The sequence below is a fragment of the Neopsephotus bourkii genome, unplaced genomic scaffold, assembly GCF_033783945.1.
Source record: "Neopsephotus bourkii isolate Nb327-2 ecotype Australia unplaced genomic scaffold, CSIRO-AGI_Nbou_v1 NB_1638, whole genome shotgun sequence".
Taxonomy (NCBI): domain Eukaryota; kingdom Metazoa; phylum Chordata; class Aves; order Psittaciformes; family Psittacidae; genus Neopsephotus; species Neopsephotus bourkii.
The window spans coordinates 8,951,370-8,968,220 of NW_026902113.1; the positions used below are offsets into that span (position 1 = coordinate 8,951,370).

Sequence of the window (16,851 nt, forward strand, 5' to 3'; positions counted from 1 at the left end):
AGCATTAAGCCAAACAGCAAACTGTAAACTCAAAGCTACTCAAGACAGTTCTAAACATGCAACAAGCCAACCTGCCATATTAGTGTTCCTTTCAAGTGCTTATGTACTATCAAATCAGTTTTTCTAAGTGAAGCTAAGAAAGTTCCAGAGTGGCTGATTAGTATAGGCAAGCTCTGTAATAAATCTGGCCTTTAAGAAGCAGACTGCTTTTATCCCAAGTTGTTTTTTTTAAAGCCCTGGTTTTGATTTAGACACAATACAGGTATTGAACAGAAATATGAGAGAACTTACAGTTCTTGAAATACCCTTTGAGATTTTACTTCTACCTTTAAAGCATGACAAGCATCAGAAGTTACTCACGCTCTTTGGACTATATATTTTCCCTTTTCACCCATGGCTGACTAGGCAATAAAGCAACACAAAGGTGTTTTCAGATGGATCTGATACAAACTGTACTCCAACGGCCTTACCTCTTTCCCAACAGCCTCTTGAAATAGGGAACATGCACATTTGTTGCCTGTTCCCATCCAACTGTGATTGTTGTAGGGACTCCTGAGCTCATTTACAGTTCCAGAACATCACTTTGAGTCATTAAAGATTTAGTCTGGGCTTCCTGCCATTTGACAGCTGCCCAAGAGTAAGGAGGGTGCAACAGTCTATCCTGGGCACTTTGCTCCTGGCCTGTTCAAAATGTGCCCTCTCAGGGCTTCTAATGAAACAAAGCACAGCAATCAGACAGCATTCTCCTGCCTTAACTGCAAAGGTAACATGCAAATCCAACAATGCTTGTGTTTAAGACAAAGCAGTGCCCAAATTGCCCCACAAGGGCAGGTGAAGGCTGAGAACACCCTGAGCAAAGATGATTCTAAGCATGCCCTGAAGGACAGGAGATTCGACCTGGGAAACAGACTGTCCTAGGAAGAAGTAGAGATGGAAGAGCTGGAACAGCAAAGATGCAGGACACTGGATTTTCTTTCATATCCCAAAACTAGAACATTCAAGAAGACAGTCAGGACTAAAAATGGTTACCTTGGATTAGTTTTTTTGAAACCATGAATTAAAGAGGCATGCACTGGGGAAGAGAACCTATTGCATTAAATAAGCAAGATGCTAGGAAATATTCATGCTATATCAGCAGAGAACTTCACCATCTGGACACTTGCTAGATCTATAGGCTCAAATAACTAATTCAGTAACCTAAGGGAAGTGACAGGAGAGCTATCCAAAATACTGGCATTGGCAAAGCACAAGGAAGCTGTCTTGGAGCAACTGATCTTACTTCAACTGGCAGCACATGGGAGTAACAGCAAAGAGGACATGGCACAGATCTGAGTCCCCCCTTCTGCCTCCTCCCACATGAAGTCAATAAATGCTTTAAACGGGACAATGAATTCTGGCAAGAATCAGAAATACCCTAAATAATGAAGTCTATCACAGAAATTTTTCAGACTGTATGCAAGACCCCTGAAACTCACAGGGATGCTGAGCCCTCTGCTACCCCAAGACTCCAGGCTGTGCATTCCTCCCAAAGCTTATTGCTTTATCTGACAAGATGACTATGTTCATCTAGTTAAAAAAAAAATCTATACAAACGCACAGTTTTGGATGGCAGCACCATAGTTTCGAAGCTCTAATTCTAGTGTAGCATAGAGTTAAGGTAACAATATGCATAACTATAAGAGCAAAATATTCATCCTTGTATCAAACAGACTACCTTTCTGACTACATGACCGATCATGTGGGAATTAGGGATTTCGACACAGTGACTTTGGACACAAATTAGAGCAGAGCAGCACCTTTTGGAAGACACTGGCAGAGTTGAAAACAAAGCCTCTACCTTTAAATAATATGTAGCAGGAATAATCCTGAGCTTAGCAAGTGGTACTCATTGCTACAAATACATCTGTACTTCCCTGCTCTGAGCTTCCTTCAGGCCCTAGTTAACCTTTCCACATAGAGCATGAGGTGCTCAAAAAATGCTTAACAGCAAAGAAGATTGCATCCAGCCATTTGTATGTGTGAATCCAAATTCAAGACTATTGAAACTGCATTTATGAGGCAGTAGGCATCGTCTTAAAACCACACTGGCAATTTTTCCATCACAATATATTTCTATTCATTGTCTTACTGGAATACAGACACCACTACCACCCCATTTTAGACCATGTAATTCAGCCTTAAAAAATACAGTCTACTTCAGTCCATATTAACACCAGTACACATATGTAACAAGGTTCCTCCACTTAAAAATGAAGGTTAGAATACTGATGACAGCAACACTGACAGCATGTACATTAATAGCACAAAATCCCAACTAGGAACAAGGCTACTCTGCAGTATGGTTGAAAAGCAGAGGTAATCCAGGACTTAATGTTCACCAAGTGGGCAATACATAGTAGTTATGCTGCCTGTCCAGTGGTCTAAGTTCCCAGTGCAGAGACTAAGGCACTATGAGTAGGAGTGCTTCATCACTTGTAGAGCAAGACGTGCAAGATGCCTGCTTGGTCCTACCACTGGTGACTACCATTCACTTTAAGATGCATTTTGAATAATCTTTAGCTTGCTCTTGGGAGATTAGTAATTCTAGTACACTTCTGTACAACAGCTGCAGCAACAACTTTTTACTTCCTTGAGCAGAGCACTCAGTATATTGACAAATAGGAATGACTTATTCTTGGCAAACATACTTTCTGACTTTTTTTTTTTTTTGCCATAAAAATTCTTTCAATTTGCAGATTTCCTTACTAAAGGCTCATGTGGCTCCTGAGCACTGGACAAACCATGAGTCAAACAACCTCTCACAAGGTCTATTTTATTTACAACCTCAAGTAGCTAACGCATTCCTATTTCTTAGCTTCACATACTTCCCTCCTACAAAACCCACAACCAGCCAGATGAACTAAACAACCACCTGCTCCTTTTCTCCCTCCAACACCAACACATTGGATTTCTCCACTGTCCTTACTTAACTTCTCTAAAATACTGCCCACCTACAATAAAAAATCCAGTAAAACTGCTAATGGCAAGTAATGAACCAGGGAGGAAAGAGCAGCTTCTTCCAGCTACTCTATACCCTCCCAGACTCCCCCAGATAACCCATTCTGCCCCCTTCCTCTGTTGCAGACTTGTTTATTCCTTGCAGATTCAAAAGCAACAATACACTTAATCTACATCCTTTTGTTGGCAATTGCCACTGCTAGAAATTACTGCACAGCATAATGCATATAGACACCATAGGGCAGCCTTTACATAGATGCTGTTCTTGTTTGACTATACAATGCATTATAAACTAGTGATATGCAATGGTATTTCAGGTAAGCTTGGAAGCATCTTTGCATCCAAAGCCAGCAGAGCTTTAACATGCCCAATCTTCATCCTAGAAACTTAAGAAGATATTCTATTCCCATATATAGTTGGCACAAATTGACATCTCCCTGACACCCACAGGCAGCTCAGCTGCTACACTGCTCATCGATGACTGCTTTTGGCTAATTCTAGCAACAACAGGAAAAAAAAATATCTTACTGATGCTGCATAACTGTTGCCCAGCAAAAACACTGGTACTCAACTGAGAAGCTGGACACACCACCTGATGTGCTTTCATCCTGATAGCTTCCTGTATGCTTACCTTCCTTTTTTTAAGCCAAGACTATAAAGACACTGTGCAAGAAAGCTCCAGACAAACTTCTCTTTTCTAGTCAAATAAACACCATTCCCTGAAGTGAACACTTACTTTCAAAGACCTTTTTCTCCAAGACTTTTAAAAACACACCATTTAGTTCCCTATCAGTTTACCCCATGTGTACATCTGAAATCTTTATTAAAGTTTATCTAATAAATATGATACCCCCTTTAATTACTAAAAATAATTTTAATAAGAAAACTCCACAAAACCATCAAGATCATGTTTCTTTTTTAAAATTAAACCACCAGAGTAATTTCCCTGAAGATTTAGTTGTACAATAGATTTATTTTATTAATATTTACTAAACCTATTAACTCTGTCTACTGAACTGTAGAGTTTGTCTGTCAAACTCTGGATAGAAGTCTAAATCCCTGGAGAACCTGATAATATTAAACCTAATATAGACAGAGCAATTACATTTTAATAACTTGAAAAGAAAGTTAAAGTTTTCAAAAAATCAGCTAGTTAATTTTTGACCCCATCTCCTCTTCCCTCATGTCACTTACAGATAAGTTGGGAAATATTAATTCTATAATGAACACATAATTATTACCATACCAACCTATATTTTATAAAGCCCCTTAACGATTAATTGGTTTTATTCAACCCCATTTTCCCAGACTTCTACAGATGACCAAAATCCACATCCAAAAGCATATGCTCTTCCAACCTTTTTCCCCACTGAGAATACAGAATTCTTGAAGCCAGACAACTTAGCTTACCATTAGCCACAGAAACGGTCCCCAGTTGTACTATAGAATTTGATACCATGTCTTCTTGCAAATAGCTGTATCTTATTATTTCACTAAATTCTATACTTTAGGTACAATAACTTGAATTAATAACAGACTCCAAATTCCTCCATCTTCCAAAACAAAGGAAAGCTTCTTTGTGATGTGCCAGGTTTGCTGGACACAGAAAACGGACAAAGATTTCATGTCTTCTGGTGCAATTTGGATACAGTTAATCCATTACCAATATGACGCTAGGCTGAAAAATATTTCAGCCTTCAGATGGCTAGTGGGTCACTCTCTATTTTCGAGTGTCACAGCAGATCAGAATTGAACACCGAACACAGGCAGTACCTATTAGGCTAAAGAGGAAGTGAGTGCTTAAATCTAGAAAGCCTGTATGAGCATCAATTTCTACCCTACAGTCGCCATTAAATGAGCCAGCAGAGACTCCAAATTAGAATATTCCACAGCTGAACAGTTCTTGCCTCAGGGGTAAGATTTGCTCCCAAGGATTTATCTAAGGGATGTAAATGCCCTAGGGCCGTACTTCAAACAAGAGTGACATGCTGGCAGACTGAACTAACATCCAGGTTACCCTTCTAGACTAACACATTACTTACTTTTATTGTTCCAGATAAAAAATAGGAAAATGTAAAACCACCTTGTATTGAACAACACTCTTTACCTGGCCAGAAAGGAGCACCAAAAGATCCAAAAACAACACTCATGGAACAAACACACAAGCAAAATGACAGTATAGATAACCAGGCTTTCACCTCTGATTTTTGAGGTCTTTGTACCTGAACTGCCATACTGGCATGTATTTTTCCATAAAACGTTTCATCAAAGAAGCATCAGGCGACATACTCCATACCAGAACAGCAGCTAGTTCCATGTAGAAGAGCATATTGAACACTGAAGTTACAGCAAAAATCAGCTTTAATTAAGGAAAATATAATAATCCATTAATTACATGAAAGCTATTAAAAAAAAACCCAAACCCCCAAACCAAAAAAAGCTTGCAAACTTCAATTTAAGGTGAGAAACTGCCAAATGTGCTTCTCAAAACAGGTTTTCAAGAAAAGCAAGAGACCTGCATTAAAATAACTCCCAAAGGAAGGAGAATGCATGGTGTGAAGTAACCACACATGCTACAAGCACCTTGTATTCTTCATCTCAGCCAGCAGCAGCTGTCAATAGTTAACAATTTCAATGATCAAAACAGTCAGTCGTTTAAGGGTTGTCACTTCCGTGGCATTCACATTATCATTTGGACAGAATTTGCACCAATATCTAGTATCAGCAGTGCTCCAAAAGGGAGAGTAATGTGTCAGCTTGCTTTTCAGCCTTTTTTTTTTTTTTTTTTTAATGTTTGAATATTTCAGGGCTGTCTGAGGAAATCCCCATCATTTCAACAGCATTATCTCAAGAGTCAATGGCAGGAGGGCATGGTCCAGTTTCTTTTGAGTCCTTAAGAGCTGTTGCCCGTAACAAGTAAGGGCTAGTCAAACTGAGGTCACAATCAACAGTTTTGTTCTCACTACTAGGATGCAATAACAAATTATGAGGAGAGATGATACAGCCCATGCTATTGTGGGTCACTGTATTTCCAGGATATATGCCATGGTAAAGACAGAGTAATCATACATCACTTTTTCATTCTCTTAAGAATTCCTCATGGTTTAATGCTACAGCACATACCAAATAATTTCATAAATACTGTTGCAGCTTACAACAGATTTACTTACACGTCATTTATTTGTCATCTAGTTTACGGACCCTACTTTACTTGACTACTGCAATAGCTGTACTTAACAGCAAAACATTTACCCACAGAATTCTCTAAGTAACTCAGCAAGCTTCTACATTATTATTATATTTTTTTTTATTTAGCAGCAAAGCAAAAGAACAGAGTTATTTATGCAATGTGATCTTTTGGTTAAGGAGAACCCATTCAAAACCAAAGCTAAGTTTCTACCAATGATGCAGCTTGCTCATAACAAGCTAGTAATACATTCCCTGACAAAGGATAATGACAGTGGTCTAATCTGCCATAGGAAGCCAACATCACAACATGACTGTACCATAGGCTTCTTGTTTCAATGTTTGACTGGGTTTAAAATGTCAAGATTTAACCCTGCTCCCATAAGGCTACCGGGTCAAGTAAACAGACTATCTTACAAATGCTTATTTGAGCAAATAGCAAGGATGCACAAGAGATGCCTTGACATATGGAAACACTCAGCTTTTGCAAGAGTGTTTTCTTCTATCAAACCAAAGGCAAACTGCAAACTCTAAACTCTATGACAGCTCCTGTATATGCATAAATTTGAGATTTATGGAGGGGGAAGGAAGGAAAGGAAGTGAAAAGGTTGGAAAACCAGAAATTCAGAACACAAATTGTTTATGTTCTCCTCAGCTAGCTTTGCCACACAAATACCCTATCACAAGATGTTTGTAATGCTGCACTGAGAAAAACACTAGCAAAAAAGTTGATGACGTTTATCCCAGAGAAGACTTTAAGCCTGCTTAGAACATTGATTATGATAATTTTAGGGTTTGGGAATTACTTGAAAATGCAACATGTCTAAATCAGTTTTGCCTTGAAATTATGGGGAGAAGAAGATGGCACTGGTTACCTCATTTCAATCAGCTTGTCTTCTCTAAAACCCCCTTTCTAAATACGAAATGACAAAACAGACCCTCTAGCATCACTACCTCAGTTAAATGACTGGAGTTACATATGTAAAAACACACCTTGGAATATGTTTCAGTAAAAATAAACATACATCATTGTGGCAAAGGCACATAAAAGCCCTAGAAGTTTCTAAAAGATTGCTCTGATCAGTTCTGCTCTATGCAGAAGGTTAAGCAGAAGGAACAGATACATATGCAGGTATTAAGTTCATACAGCTAAAGGTTGTTTAATTCTAGTTTCTGACAGACCAATCAGCCTACAAAAATTCAGTGAGAGCTTTTCTAGCTTCAACCAAATGCAAAGCCTATTTTTACTTAATTCCCATGTGAAGAGAATTTATTCCTTTATGTGACTGATAAACAGGCTTAGAATTAAGCTTCAACTACAAAAATTATTATAATTATTAAGAAGCAGCAATTAATCTTCAGAAAAAGGTTTAACAGAGTAGTATGCTAGTAGTATAGGAACCACAAAAATAAGACCCCAGATCTATCTTTGTTTTCTGAAGATGTGATGAAGACAGTCTAATTCTTACCCTGAAGCACTTGTGCTCAGCTATCTTCATTAAGGTAACAGTGCAGGTGAATAAATACTACTGTTTTTGACTGGCTCTGCACCAAGAAACGAAGACTGCTTATGCTTAAAAACTCACAAACTTGCATGAACAAGGACTCCCCCTCCCCTTTAATGAAAGCAGAGGAATTGTAAATGAAAATAAGTATCTTGAGAGAAAAGAATATTTAGTTCTTCCCCTAAGTACAAAAGAAATCTGGATTGTTCCAACAGATGTAGCATTAGCCATGTCAATCAAGATCAGTATCCATAACTCATGTACCTACAGTTCAGACACCCACTTAATCTTATTCCCTTAAAAGGCACACCACCATACTTTAACATAAACGAAAACTGCATTTCATGGGTAGCTTCTCATTTAACAAAGCCCTGCTTTCACTTCATTATAAATCCCTATGTTTCCATGGTCTCTTGCACTTCTTAGAAATATTTATCAGTATGCTGAAGAGAATCCCATCTACAATGCAAACAGTTCACCATCCAGCTGAAGCCATTATTATACTAGTACTTACACAACAGAAAACAGATCTGGATAGCTCTCAGGGATCATCTACTGAGAGATAAGCCTTCACATATGTGAAGACAATTAGCAATTTGAAGACAGAGTGTTTTTCCCAGTCAGTTTCCTTTAACATATGATAATTCTTACAAATGAGAGAGCAAATTTTAAATGGAATTCAGGGCACACAAATGCTTCTTTCCATTTTTATGTAACATGATCTACTCCATCCTACAGCACAGACAAGGCATTAGCAGGATGAGCCTCCAGCTGCTAAAATACCTGCAGCCTAAGGCTTGCAAGAGCCCTTCTGGGTCTTGACAAACATAGAATCATAGAATGGTTAGGGTTGGAAAGGACCTTAAGATCACTATCAACAAATGAAGGGAAAAGTAACTTAGAAAAGAGTGTTTGGCTTCTTTAATAGCCCTTGCCAGCCCTCTCAGTTTCCAGCTATGGAAAAAAAGATTTATTCAGAAACTTGGTCTTCAGACTCCTAAAGGTCCTTGCATTCCTTCAGGTCCAAGTGCCTCCACTTCATCCAAACTAATTATCATAGTGCCAGAAAACACTAATAAGAAAGAAAACGGGGCCACAGATAAGGGAAAACAGTCATTAATGAATACTGAAAAGGGAAAGCAGGATGAAACAAAAATACCAGCCCAACTCATTCACCACTCACAGCTCAAACCTATTAGTATCACTTCCTGACAAAATGGTAATCTAATACTTAAGTTACACAGTCCTGTGTGTACTTAAACCTACAAGTCCAGGTAACACCTATATTCTTTCATTTGTAATTCTACTCAGTATGCTCAAATCAAAGCAGCTTTTCACATGAAGAGCTGTGTATTTTCCACATCCATACAACTAACTTTCTATGCAGATTATCAAATACCTGGAGTTATGAAAGATTCTATTTGTTCCTCAAAAAACCCAGGAAAAAAAAACACTAAATCCCTTTGGTAGAATGTTTTTGATGATTTATCTGATTACTAGACACTGTTCCTTGTATAGCTACCTATTAACTAAATGTCTGTTTCTAGATTAAGAAAAACAAATTTGAGCAAGAAGAATCTGGTACACCAAAGAAACATATTCTTTCCATAGTTTTTTCTGATTTCCCAATTCTTTTGCAAATTCCAGTACTACACAGAAGAGCTGATCACAATTCCAGGCTGACTGGTAATTTAAGTATTTTATTAGCCACAAGGCCCCAGAGGAGCATCACAGATACCCCTCTGAAGGAAAGGTGACGGTTGGCTAAAACTAAACCTGCCCATATTGATCAGTTTTCCAGGATAGTGGCTTTGCCTGAAATCATTTGGCACATGATAGCAGGGGAGGAAAAAGTAAATAATCCTAGTTTCATCTGTACTGCAAGATGTAACCTTCAAAGCATGTATGACGCATTAGCAATACAGGATTTGTTCTTGTCTTCCCAGCAGTTATTTGTACACCTTACTATCTTTTAGTAGGACTAAAGTACACAATACCAATGCTTTGGAGTTCCAAGTAACAACTACTACTATGGGTTTAGACTGAAAAGCTGACACTAACTTTATCCCCATTCTTTAGGAGCAATCAGCATGGCATCAGCGACAAGGCCCAAATATCCTTTCTTTCAATAACAACACAAACAGGAACCAAAATGCAACACCTTCAAAGTTCCTCAAAGCTTCACAGGCACTGTCTTCTGGAGTTGTGCTCAGTAACTTGAAATATGGATTTATATAAAACAATCCATACTGTATGCTAAAGAAATCCCTGTAGTGAGGCTAATACTTTTCTATGGAAGCCATAATGCTACACAAATCTTTTTTCCTGTTTCATATAGTACAAGAGATGCATTTGGAACCATATTCTTCCTTGAAGACAGAAAGACTGACATTGACAGTCTATTTACTTTTAACAGCCTACTCCTCAGGTTTCCCTCCTTGCACAGACAGTCTGAGTTTTCCCAACAGCTATTAGAAAAAGCTTTAGGCAGCAACCCAATAAAACCTGCTTGTTTCTAGTATATGGGTAAAACCAGGGAACAGATCAGAGCTCTACTTCTTAAAAAATCCAGAGCAGTTTAGCTGCATGATTCCCAGATAAATCCCAGATATCAAGATCTATCAATATTTACGTACAACAAATATTGGTGCCTGTTAAAAACCTTATTAGATTTTTTTTAACTCTGTTTGCCACTGTGCGAAGGAAATGTGCACACAAGAACATTGGTCATGAAAGTCATTGGATAAATCCAATAGTTTTATCATGCTTCACAGATTTTCCCTATAGGTTATAGAACATTCATAGTAACACTACCCTGCAAAATCACAAAAATAAGATCACAAAATAATCAAGTTTTCCAGTCCCTCACTCTTAACTGGAATATAAAACTAACTGTATGTACAGCTTCCCTGCACATAGGAAGAGCCAGTTTGGGAAGTCAAGACACAGACTGCAGACAACAAATTAACAGTGTGAAGTTTTGGTTGTCTAATAATACTACATAATAACATGGTAGCACAAACAGGTTTATCCATGTTCATGTTCAATAGCTCATCCAAAGATGCAGCTGAGCAAGCAAAGAAGTGAAGGAGGCCAGCTTCTGTTTCTATGCTTATACTTTTAGTCAGATCATCATCAGGAGAGACTGGCACTGAGGGTTCTTTTGCTCAAGTATCAGCCTGTTGTTACTTCCGTATCAGCATGCTCTACAGGATGATGACTGTCAGTCCAGGCACGCTGTCAGTTCTGCAGAACACATTCACTGCATAACTCCATTTATAGCAATAGAATTGCTTCACAGCAAAATACTAGCCACAGGTTCAGACCTGGGTGCCTGTAATTTTCCCCTTCCACTACAACCCAAACTGGTAACCAATTGATACAGTTCCCAGGCCACCTGTCTACAGGACTGAAGATGAGGAACACACCCAACAGTCCTTGGCTGCAAGATCCACTACTCTCATCTCAGGCTTTCCAAAACCTCTCTTGATCATTCCATTTCCCTTCTTCAGCTCTCACTGTTCTCACACTTCAACTTCTATGAGATGCCAACACAAGAAATTTGTCTGGGTTAAGAGCTGCACAGTAAGACTTCACCATGTTCCAATTTAATTAAACAGAAACCAAACCCAATAATTACCTCAAAGTCTTGTGCTCAAAATATTTTCATTTGAAAAAGCTTTATTAGGAAAAGGAAAGAAAACCCAAGTAAGCATATGTATGTAGGTAATTAAGTCTATAAGGGATAAGAATTTGCAGATTATTATGGTAAATATCCAGAATTCAGCTGAATCAAGCTAGGGATTAGTCTTTTCTATTCCCTGTAGCTCCCTGAAGAGAACACAAATGATTGATTTTTCCCTCAAGTGCATGATTTAGAAAAAAATTGAGCTTTCAAAAACAAGCCAAGGCAGTTGATCGATCACATCTCACCCGCTGCTGCATGCCAAGGAGCAGAAGTGAAGGGGAAAGTCACACGGGGACTGCACAAAGGGAAAAAGTGTATCAATATTTAAAGGCTCTAAGCAAAACTTGGATCTTGTCAAAATTCATTTTTAGCATTAATGGATTTCAGAGATGGAATAAATTAAATATAACGCTACAGGAATTCAGTGTGAGAATCTTTGATTGATAGACTTCAGGCTAAGTTGAACATAAGTCACAATTCCTGTTACAGGTGCAACATACAAACTAGGTATTACTACAGAGATCCAACACTGAAAAACTGACAATAAGTAACTTTCCTTAAATTACACTTCCCTTAGAATTACAAGCACCAGTGGCAACTAACAAAACATGTATGAATTTCATATGTAGACTTAGCAAAATTCAGTTCTACATTAAAAACAGTGGTAAGAGTATTTGGGGGGGGCAGGGGGGGAACCCACAAAAAAAATAAACCCAACAGACTGAATTTGGTTTGAAAACAAGACTGTTGAAATACAAAACATTTTTGAGCTACCAGGTCAGAAGCTCCACAAGTCTGTGCTCTTCTTTTGGAAAAACACATGTTACCTGAGCTAAAGTATCACAGTCATCTTTATTATTAAAAATGTCTTCACTATGCACCATACAATCATCCATTTTCTTCACTTAAAAGGCCAGTAACTGTATATCAAAGAGGAGTTTTGGTGAGCTGATGTACCATGCCATGGTTCTCTATTGCTAGATTATTTATTTTTTTTGCCCTAAATCCTCCTTCTTTTTTTAAGTGGTTTACTGGAAAACCTGTAATACTGTTGCCTTAGTTTACAGCGGGATTCTAACACCAAAGTCTTCCATCCATGAAATTGGAACATCTTCCAGATGAGGGGGCAGCAGAGGAAAATCAGAACATGCAATACCAATATTCCACAAAGCTTCCACAAAGTACAAGTGTCTACCCAGAGCAAACCAAGAATAGATACGATTTTATCTGCTGCTTTTGCTAAAACTTATTCGCTAACCAATGGCTTGTTAAAGACTCTGTATTCTCAACATGAATCAAGTGTAGTTATATTTTATTTTACAAGTTATTTTAAGCATAAAACCCACACTTAATGCTGAAATGCTCCAAGAACACTGATGCACGATATGTCTGAAGTGAATTCTCAACTTTGCTCAGGGGATGTTGTTCAACAACTATCACTTTCCAAATTCAAATCACCCCAACAGCAGCTGTGACCCCATCCTTAAAAACTTCTGCCAGAGGCATGTACAGCTGAGATAAAGTTTGTCATCCCCAACTCTGAATTATCTAAAGTTACAGGACCAGAAAAGAAAACTTTAAGTGATGTTATTTCAAAGAAGTAAAGCTATACAAATGAAAGGCATGAAAGATAGACACCAGCCTTAGGTTTTTAGAGAGTTAGAGTATTAGCTCACATTTGCGGCTCATGAAAGGGAAACCAGAAGGCATCAGCAAAAATTAGAAAGTGTGGAAGATATATTGCTATGCACAGGTGGAACCCCTGTATTATTTCTTCCCACTCCCTATTCTCATACCAATATCATATGTGCACCAAGCACCACACAACAGAAAATCACCAAGGTAAGTGTTTTGCATTGAGTTCTGTGAAGTATCTTCTATATGCAAGAGGGAATCCTTAAGTGTACTGTGATACTAACACAGTTACACAGCTGAGGACACAGTTAAGGTGTTAAGGCATTCAATTCAACATGTGCCATCAGCAACACTACAATTCCTACTTAAAAAATTATGAGCAGCTGCTGTGCTCTCTTTATTCCACAGAACTCCTAATTCAGATACATAACTGGAGATAGCAAGTGGGGAAAGACGATTATAGAGTTTGGTTTTTATTTAGGAATTTTCAAGTATGCTGGATAGAAAGCTGATTACATATTTTTTTCTATGTTGGCAGAAGTCTGGCAAAAAGAGGGGAGGGAAGGGTTTCAATCTGTGACAACCAATGTTTTATCATTCTAGTGTCCTTAGACTAAGCCATGGCAAGATGCACACAAAACAACTCATGTTACTGATTGTGTCATCCTTGACCTCTCATGCTTTTATGAGTATGACTAACTGTTCTTATTTGAGGAACAGATCCATCTTAACAGCCAGTATTCCATGCAGTCAGAAAGTCTCCAATTACCACACACTCTTTAAAGACAAATAAGAATCCTCAAGGGTCTTAAAACAGGCTCCACACCCCCATCTCTCCAGCCAAAGCGCTTTCTGGCACAGAGACAGCAGGAGACTGCAGTAATAGTTTCATATGTTTTACATGTGACCAAGGACCTCCTCTACCATCACGGGGTCTATCTGTCAATATAACTGTGATGGGTGTTCATACTGCAGACTGCTGATTAGATAAATCTGCCAACACTTCAACACAGAGGAGGAGAGACTTCCAATAAACTTCCAACAGAGATTTTATAATTTCTCTTTATCTTAATCCATATCATGAAGACTGATACAATCTCAAATCTTCCTAGACAGCTCAATCCATTCAGCTTCTCAGTTTATTACTTTTTTACCCATTTTCTCATTTGTAGTACAGCTACTTAACAAGTCTACTTTCTCTAGAAGTTAAAAGTTATCTTCGGGTTTTAACTTCAGAGAGTTAAGTTTATTTTTGGGGTATCACTGCAAAAATATATAGTTCTGCATTCAGCTTTCCAGACCCCCAGTTTCTGCTTCTCAAGCAGTTAACAGAATACCTCAGAACAGCAGTACCACATTTACTTACAAAAAAGCTTAGAAGTTATGAAAATAATTGCTTGCCCTACTAATCCTCACTTGATTTTAGTCTCCTTCTCCTAAACATAAGGAGATTGCTGTTCATTCCCATACTCCCCCACTGCCCCAGAAGACATAAGTCTGCAACTGGACAATGGACTCAAGATTCATCAGGTGGGTGAGTAGATCTATCACATTTACCTACCCCCCTTTTGATAGGGAAAGGAATATGTAGTGTCTTCTAATTTATTTGATGAATTTCTTTCCACAGGAGTCCTGCCTATCACTCCTAACTAAGTTATCACATTTGTAAAGCTGTGGGAAAGTGGGAAATTGAGAAGAGATGCTTAGGTCAACAATGTTTTCTCCCAGTTTAGTTCCCACATTACATTATCTTTTGTTATTCACCCTGCCCTTTCATGGTCCTTTCACCCAATTAACCTAAATCACAATTTAAAAGCAGCTGTTGAAGCTGTTTGGCACTACTCAGCACCTTCTGTATTATATTCACTACAGAGGTAGCAAACAGGGCACAGTAGTTTGGCACAGGCAGGGCAAGCACTCCCCTCAAGCTATGACCCAGCCTTCACTTACTTATGACCTAGTTTTTATTTTGAAAAATAAAGAGGAAACTGTCCCTCAGCCTGACCCAGTGTCAAGGGAGGTGTGCTGCCTACCGGGGCCTCGGATCAGAGATACTGCTGAGAAGCTGCCTACTCTATTAGGCCCTACTATTACCCACTCCTAGTGGTCCATGTGGGTGACAGTGATGATGTGACAAGTGAGAGAATGAGAAAACAACACCTCCTTCTGTCAAGAATTACACCAGGGTTTGCTTACTTACATCTAGCGAATCCTCATTGACCAGGATGAGAGACATACTCTGAGAAATGAGTCTGCAAGAATACCCTACAAGAGGAAAAAAAAAAAAGTCAAGGATTTACTTTTTGGAAGAATATTTAAGGTTTAGCTAAAACTTAAGATAAGCATCTCTAGGTCAGATTACAAGTTACTTTCAGGCAGGCAATTTGAAGCATTGGTGTATAGGACACACTCTCCAGTTTTACTAGTAACACAAGCTGCATTTCCTGCATTTCCAAGTACATCACTTCAGATGTTTTAACCAAAGAAAACACCATGCAAACTAGATGCAGTAAATATAGGCTATAGACCTACAGCAAAATCATGTATTTGTATACCAAAACAGGGGGGAGGGGGGTGGTATCTACATGAAGGCAGAATTGCTTTCACCACATTACAGGAACAGATCTGAATGCACAGTTGCACCTATGCCACATTATGGGAAGCATGCACATTGGATCATTTGGTGTTATCACTCCCCTCAGCCCAGAGTTGGGTTAGACAAGCATTAGTGTTTTGATCTTAAGTCTAGTGTAGAAGGTCCTCCATCAAAAACTACAGATCCATGACACACACAGAGCCCCTACCAACTCCTATAGGCATCAAATAATTGTACTAGATTATTCCTAGTATAGTACTGCAACATGAAACACGAGCAAGTTGCCACAGTGTGGTGCAGCACATGGAAGACAGTTCTGGGCATTTACCAGGACACCAAATTCAAAGCAGAAACTCACAAGACAGAAAAAGAAGCCTCTTATTTTTGTTCTGATTCAGTGACTGCAGTACCACTCAATGCCACCAAAGTGGCAGTTCCTCTGCCACATGACTATCATTGACATGAGACAAAGTCATATCCAGGTTATAGATACTTGGCATCTGCAGAATAAACAGTGCAATTCCAGCTCAAATTAATGGTAAGAGACAAATGCAAACTCGCAGACTGACCAGACTGCATTACCTAAAAGCTCATGCCTGTTCTCTTGGGATTAGCACAGTGGAGCTCCACAAAACAGCAGTGAATTCATTTATTTGAACCACATGCCTTTCATTGCTCATCTAAGTTACACAGGAAAAGGAAACACAATAGAATTATTTCATATTTCTACTGTGCTTTTGCACAGAAATGAATCATAGCAAGTTTAAGAAATGGCTGAAAAATAAAATGAGGTGTCAGGGAATCTTCTTAAATAGTGTCTAGAGTTTAATGCAGTATGAGACTAACATCCCTGTGATGAACCAATGCAAGGCCAGCAGTTTCGAAAGCAGAACAGCACAGTCAGTGTAAAAAGATTAAGTGTCTCTCTCTGTACAATAGCAAGAGAACCGAGATGTGAATTCATTTTCTGTGGTATCCTTAGTTCCTTAGGAAGTCCATACAGACTCATCAATTGCAATGCAAATCACTTCCTCAGGCTATGGAAATTTTCATAATTGGCTAGTTTTGTAGGTATAATCCAGGGTTAACGTGTCTGCACAAACCACTTCTGGCAAGAAAGCAAATCCCTCATCTGCCTTTGTGGAAGGCACGCTTATATCCCATAGGCAGGCACGTTCAAGGCAGCAGGTTTGATTACCCACAGAAGTTTCGTTTCGCTTTCATTCACAGCTGTGTGGAATGCG

General features: G+C 38.7%; 1 protein-coding gene across 3 annotated transcripts in view; it reads right to left on the bottom strand.

The window, feature by feature from the left end:
* The window catches only part of ATP8A2 (ATPase phospholipid transporting 8A2), a 335,578-nt gene that overhangs the window by 219,700 nt on the left and 99,027 nt on the right, over positions 1-16,851 (bottom strand). For all 3 annotated transcript variants that reach the window (XM_061374620.1, XM_061374621.1, XM_061374622.1), the window contains one exon: positions 15,212-15,276. In XM_061374620.1, coding sequence (XP_061230604.1) covers positions 15,212-15,276 — 65 coding nt within the window. The remainder of the gene's footprint in view (positions 1-15,211; positions 15,277-16,851) is intronic.